Source organism: Argentina silus (genome assembly GCF_951799395.1).
Source record: "Argentina silus genome assembly, chromosome: 5".
Classification (NCBI taxonomy): domain Eukaryota; kingdom Metazoa; phylum Chordata; class Actinopteri; order Argentiniformes; family Argentinidae; genus Argentina; species Argentina silus.
The window spans coordinates 20950902-20958321 of record NC_139659.1 but is presented as its reverse complement, the minus strand read 5'-3'; the positions used below and the strand labels follow the sequence as shown (position 1 = coordinate 20958321).

Sequence of the window (7420 nt, the reverse complement as noted above, 5' to 3'; positions counted from 1 at the left end):
AATCTTCTATGCAGCCAAGTGTATTTCTGGTGAACAGCCCAAGTGAGTGAAAGTCGCTGTCACAGTTCACTGTTGTACATAGATTTCCTCTATATTTCAAAACGAATTTACACTGAAAATGCATGGATTTTTAAGATAATTGTTTTATATAGTTGTTTATAAAGTCATTAAACTCAATCACTGTACTCACTTGTAACCTGCTGTGTCATCGTCTTACTGGCGTAGAAGTCACTGTCTTGGAATTCTGGAGTTTGGGAGAAATAATCCCATTTCCTAATTGATTCACCTCTGGGCACAATGAGCAGAGTTGTGTATATCCTACATTTGACTCAGAGTTAAACATAGCCACCCAACTGAACAATAGAGGAGTAACCTATGGCCTAAAAAGCTTCTGTTCCTCAGCCCACTTCACACACAATAGGCTACGGCAGGCCTACTCTGATTTACATATTACTGGCTGCAGCAGGCCTATCAGATGGCTGTATGTGTTCGTGCCAGAGATATAACTGTCTTTGGGGCAGACAAAGGCACTAGTACTACAAATCAACTGCTGTCACTCATCGCTGACACATTGCAAAGACATGTAGTAGGCGTATATCTGCTGTGTTGACTGGAGACCTCCCCAGGCAAGATGACAGTTAGAGGTGGAGTTGTCTGGGAGAGGCCTGATCAAAGTAAATGTGACCTATTTGACACTGCTGATGGTAATGGTTCCTGGCTGACATGTTTTTTACTCTTGAGTGAGAAGGGAACCTGTCATTGCATGCACGAGTAGAAGGTGCATCTGTGATGAACATAATGGTGGTGGGAGAGGTAGAGAACACATTCAACCTTTCACACATTATTCCACATTACTATCAATGTCTTATCAAGACAAACTAATATATCTGAAAAAGCCAAAAGATAGCACAATTGTTAAAATGTATTTTCCTGAGAGACCCTTAGAATGTGGTTTACAACAAGGGGTACCAGACCCCAAGATCTCTGTTGATAACATGTCAGACTCACAGGCACCAAGCCTAACTGAGATGAGCCTCATGCCCTGGTTTCATGTTTAGTTTGGTGTCCGAGATCGATCTGACTAATAAATCGTCTTCATTTAACTTTCAATTTGAGTATCCACCTTCTTCCACGCATCATTGGATATTATTCTTCAATATCAGAAACATCATCATTACAACAATATATGAAGCACATGATCTTTGCTCTAGTATAGTACATTTCACCAATGAGGGAGAGAAGCAATGGAAAATAACAGCAAGTTCCTTCTTTATTTATGTATTTAAAGCACAGCAGGGGAGGGGTCACATCCTACATGGTTGGCTGTATCAGCCTAAAGGTACGCAAAGTTAAAGGTTTCAACTGTCCTGGGAAATGGCTTAGTACTTTCAGATAATGTTGCCGTCTATGGCAGCTTTCACAGACACAAGAGTGCAAGACCAAGATACTATAGTATATATATACCCTTCAGATAAGTTATAAAATAAACAATAAAAAATTCCAAGGCAACATTTATCATTCAGCTGTGAGACAGACCAGGAGTAAAAAAAAAACATGTCAAATACTTCAAATAAAAGTATTTGAGGGGCGCTTGTTTTAGCTTTTACTTTTTTAAGACTGTTCCATTGCTGAACTAAAATCAAGCACAGTATAGTTTTGAAAGTATTTGACCCATATTTGACCCACGTCTGCTGGGTAACAGTCCTCTCCAGAGATGACACTGTAGAGATGATACTCAGTCCTCGGGAGTATCTTAAGAACTCTTCTTCTCCATGGGCTCCTCCCACATCATGTTGGCTGTGGCCTTCTTGGCTGCAGGACAAAGAAGTTAGAGTTAGATATAAGAGGCCCAACTCAACATGACCCTTCTTGGCTGCAGTCCGGAAAAGTTAGTTAGATACAAGAGGCACTAACTCAACATTACCTTAGGGGTCAATGGAGGAAGTACTGAGGCAAATGTTTCACTATATGGTCATTATCATTTGATCATTATTAATGGTCAAGACCAAAGCAGTTTCTTTGATATCAAACTTTTGACAATTTGAGAGAGACTAAATACAGACAGTAGAATAGACTATCTAGTACTCTTTCTTAAATATCGAATATAATCATAGAAACTGCAATGCATGTTGTTGGCGTCTAATGTCAATGTGACAAGCAGAATTTAGGTAGCCTATTTTGTGTCCAGAGCGAAGACAAACAGCCTGTCAGACCTGAAGCTGTCATGTGCGTCGCTGGTGAGAAGCAGATGTTGCAACTTTAATGACGCCTTCTGAAGGGAAAGGTTAAGCTAAGCTTAGTACAACAACAGCTCCTGTGACAGCTAGGGAGACAATAGAGGAGTAAAGGCAGAGGGAATGTATCTCAGTAGATACTCTAACCTCTCTGTGTGAATACAGTCTGAATATCACTGGTAGTTTGAGGAAATCCTGTATGTTATTTTTTCCCAGTACTTTCTAGGATTCTGGGAACATCGTCAACACCATATGATATGGATTGAGAGTATATAACAGAGGTGCCAGTGCCCACCCTCATCTTTGAACTTGTCGGCCGCCTCTGTTGCCCTGTCCTTGATGTCCTTGACGGCGCTGTCGATCTTGGACTGGTTCTTGAGGAAGAAGGGCCGGATGATCTTGGTGTAGATCAGGATGGATCCGTTGGAGGGGGTGGGGGACATGCACCACACCAGGAACGCACACTGAGGGGAGGAGAGGATACACACACACGACAACACAACATTCACTTACATTTACATTACATTTATGGCATTTAGCAGACGCCTTTATCCAAAGCGACTTACAACAAATACATTTGTTTAAGTAAGTGAATCATCTATCCATCAGTCATCATAAGACAAAGTAATCAATGCTCATACCAGGGGCCATTGGCAGTCGTAATGCCAGAAGCTTTTTTTTCATTCTTTATTATTTTTTTTAATATTTATTCACATTCACTTCATCACTCCCTGGAATCACTGTTAAAGAATAGAAGCTTCAGTGAGTCAGAGTTCTATGGAATAACCAAATCCTGTGGTGGCCCGAGGCATGAGATTGTTGCTATGGAGACTTCGATGGACAAGAAACAACATGGTTGAGGTTGACATGAATACAGGAAGTAGGTGGAGTTATTAAATGTTGATATCATGATTATATTTTGTTTAATTGATTTCATGCCTTGTAAATAAACAATAACAACAATTCAGGTGTGTGTGTGTGTGTGTGTGTGTGTGTGTGTGTTTGTGTATGAGGCGGTCTATGACTACTGAACATAGTAACAATAATAACTGTTCACTCCTCTAACAGACCAATTCTTCCCAGGAACGACTTCTGTGTCGTCTCCCCATCAGAACAACAAGATGGTTGGGATCCTGATTATGAGTGAAACTGTGATTATCTGGTTGTGAGGAATGCAAGGAATTGGGATACTGAACTATATAAAAGGTTGTGATATGTTACTATATTTCATTAATAATGAATTCTACTGTTTTACGTGAGTTAAATAATGATTAACTGTGTGACTTTCAGACTCTTGAAGACATCTTTAATATCAAACGTTTCAGAAGTCACTGTACATGTGATTTGATGTATAACACAGTTGTATGGACGTATGCATTTAACTGTCTCACAAGTGATGTGTGATATGTACACACACACACACACACACACACACACACACACACACACATGTTCTTAGCTTAGTAATACATTTAGAAAAAAAAGTGCTGTTTTCTCTTGCTTTGACAAATGGCCGCTCTAAGAACAATTAAATAATTGACTAAAGATATGTGAAAGACATTCCTACACATTATTGATCTTATGCTGTAAACAACATTTAGAGTTTAACTTAATGATCTCTGCATAAAACAAACATTAAGTGGTGCCTTGAGGTAATTACAGTATTAATTTGAAAGAACAGCTACATTAATAATTCCAAGTAATTCATTATCAACAGTTATTAAACCCATATATATTTGCTACAATTGTATATTAACGTAATCACTGTATAAATGCAAATCCACATCCATCCATCTGAACAGACTGTGTACACATGGGGTGTGAACGTATACTTATGTATAACAGTCCTCATGCCTGGAATCCCTACTCAGAAAGATCCGGAAATAGTTTTATATTTATTTTATACATCTTTTTATGTATTGTTCTAAATGTGGTGTATTAGAAATGACTGCACTGTATGACTAAACAGTTGAACAACAGCAGGAGGATATTGTCAAGCAATAACTTTTAAAATCATGTTGCACAGGAAGGTTGCTTAACATTTGATTTCCTTTTGCATCGTAGACTCTACAAAATGTGCCTCTTGTATATCGCCAGTAAATCTGTATGCTCCGAGCTCCACTAAAGATCCACTACTTTACATATAACATCAGTCACTCTGTCATGGTAGCTGCTTTTATGACTCATAGATTAATTCAAGCCCTGAACAATTTGTTTGACATTTGAGGGATGCAATGATATGATTGGTCATAATCCTTAGAGCTATAATCTCCTCAAATAGTACCAGGGATTAAAGAACAGCTGCACTATACAACCACTAGGTCAAGGGCAAACAAACGTAGAACCACTAGGTCAAAGACAAAAAAACGTAAACAAACAAAAGGGACACCTGCGTTACCTTTAGCATGTAGTAGAATGGGAACCAGGACAGGAAGATGTCAGCAAAGAACTCTGCCACACTGAACACTCCGTACACCACCCAGTATGTCAGCCATTTTGTGTCATCATCTTTGGTTGCACTCTCAATGGCTTTGATCCTGGAATAAAAGGGTGAGTCCCATTTTAGAGAACAGATGCACATAAACATAATGGCAAAGTATTGTGTAATAATTAAGTAATAATAGTATTGTAAGTGAGTAGGGTTAAAATAAAACACACACGCAGGCCATGATTGTACATTTGGGAAACAATCGTTGGAGACATTTCAAGTTATGTAAAGAAGGCATATAATGGATACCATGTGGACTGGCAACATCGTTTCCATGGTAATGTGTTGACTCACGAATGTGTGTGCAGTGAAAATGCCCTTCCGTCTTTCCTTCAGGCAATGTTTTGAATGCCAAATGATACAGTGAGACTCTTTCTGTATTCTATTCTTATCTCAAAAGATCTTGACAATTGTTGGACTCTCTCTGGTACTTGGCGTAGAAAACCAGTCCACATCTAAACCAATTATGGAATTTCATAAAAGAGCCATTGTCTGTAAGCTATCATACTAGGCCAGAGAATGCTGTCCAGAGTTGAGGAGCAGCTAACTGCTAACTGCAGGGAGTGAGTGTGGTTGGAGTGCGCTGGGGTGAGTCAGAGCTGGAGGTTCTGTGGTTAGGCATGTGTATCGTGTGTATCTCTGGAGTTCCTTCTCTGTGTTCAGTCGCTTGCACCAGTGACCCAGAGAGAGCAGCAGACCAGCCTCTACAGAAGCAGGGCTTTGCCCACATTTGGACCTGTATGGGTCTGACTTGGACTTAAACAAGACCTTCTCACTGTAGATCAGACAGCTGGGAGTGTAAGTGTGTCTGGGTAGGGTGTTTGATATTGTTGTACTGTACTCAACTACACTATACCAGAGATATTACACTATACACTATACCAGAGCTATTTGGCTGTACTGTTCTATAGGTCTACTACACTCAACTAAACCACTATACCAGGGGAGGCTGGTGGAGGTAGAAATCGGAGGACAGTGGATTGTAATGCATGGAACGCGCGTCTGAGTAGGGAGGTCTGAGTGATTCGGCTGAGAGGTAATGTGATATTATCAGTCAGCAGATTTGATAACGACTTAAAAGCAGGATTAGATTATCTTCTGCACCACAAGTGTAGATCGCTGTAGCAACCACTTACAGAGCCACTCAACAGGAACAAGCAGAACCCAACACACATCCACACTGGATTAGAACATAGAAAATTAAGAATAAACAATGGTTTGCTGGTATTACGTTCAATTGTTTTAGCAGTAGCAGTAGCAGTCAAGTACGGTCATTTATTTGTCATTTGATCAAGTGGACAGCATATTGCAGCAATAGCAGCAGCAGCAGCACATTGCCAAAGAATGTTATGCAATTGTGAGAAGAACAAAAATGAGGAAACAATACAGGTAGTCTTACCATGGATATCAATAAAGTGAGGACTACAGGCAGCATAAATCCTCCCAGATGTGCACAACTGAGCCTCTGACGTTATGTAACAACTTGTTGGAGTTAAGAGGACACCTTACATAGCTAGTCCTCTACTCGCCACATCACATCACATTCAGGGGCTCCTGAGCCTCAGGCTAATGACTAGGTACACATGGACTTTGTACTCCCCAAGACGTTATTTAGCATCACTGGGTAACACCCATATCACACACTGGCAGCGGCGTTTTCATCTCAATTATTCATAAAGAACACTATGTTTCTGTGTAAAGTGAACGTTCCCTCAGGCGTACTCTTTAGGCCATGCAGAAAATACATTGTGGCGTGTTTACGATTCTGTTCGGGTGTGCGTGTGTGTGTGTGTGTGTGTGTGTGTGTGTGTGAGTGTGAGTGTGTGAGTGTGTGAGTGTGTGAGTGTGTTGGTGAGGGAGGAGGCGTGGGGTGGGGGTGGGGGTTGTCATCGTAGATGACGTAATTCGCCGTTAATTGCTCCGATGGGAGGAGGCAGGGGCAGGAATACTTCATATTTAAGCTACTGTAGGCCTAGATGACCAAAATAAACACAAACTTACGATATGTAGGCCGGATACGCAAATCCGATGAGGTTGCACAGTAGAGAGGCTCCATACCCGATAACCAGGTAAACTGCGACAAAGCCAATGATAGCTGCAAGAGAAGACAATAAAGAAAAAGCAACATGTTATAATATATGAGAATAATATAGGCCATCTTGTTGGATTACATAGCAACATCAATAGTGAAAGTCTGTACATAAGGCTATTAGGCCTGCATGAAGATGCGAAATAATTATGCGCATAATCTAAAACTGTTGATTATAACATCAACGCATTTGATGTGATCTTCTGAATGTGGATGAAGAGGTATGTGTCATGGACAGAACGATATGTGCCACGACAGAGGCAGCCTGATATCTCAACAGCTGAACCATACCCTCATTTCCTTTTCAATAAAAAGGATCCCTTGTGCTTTTTTTCCGTCTCATGTCAGAAGAGCAAAAAGACTCACCAATTGCGATGTAGGATCTACTCACTCCTGTTTTAGCCTCAATCTTTTCCAAAACATCGGTCATAATATTCTTTTCATGAAGAAACTTTTCAAATCTTTCTTTTATTCCCTGTGCCATGGCTGCGTTTTGTTCCTGTGTAGTGCTGGTTGAATATGAAGTTGAACTGCGACACCCATGCAACTCTACCTCTCTCACTCTCTCTCACTCTCTCTCTCTCTCTCTCTCTCCCTCCCTTCCCTGTT

The 7420-nt window shown here is 40.5% G+C and overlaps 1 protein-coding gene across 1 annotated transcript; it reads right to left on the bottom strand.

The window, feature by feature from the left end:
• Positions 1-1252: 1252 nt before the first annotated feature.
• reep5 (receptor accessory protein 5) lies at positions 1253-7374 on the bottom strand. Its single transcript, XM_083670684.1, has 5 exons — positions 7178-7374; positions 6724-6817; positions 4633-4771; positions 2530-2698; positions 1253-1812 (listed from the first exon to the last, which is right to left on the bottom strand). The coding sequence occupies exons 1-5, from the start codon at positions 7293-7295 to the stop codon at positions 1754-1756; spliced, it is 579 nt and encodes a 192-aa protein (XP_083526810.1). The 5' UTR covers positions 7296-7374; the 3' UTR covers positions 1253-1753.
• Between the last annotated feature and the right edge of the window lie 46 nt (positions 7375-7420).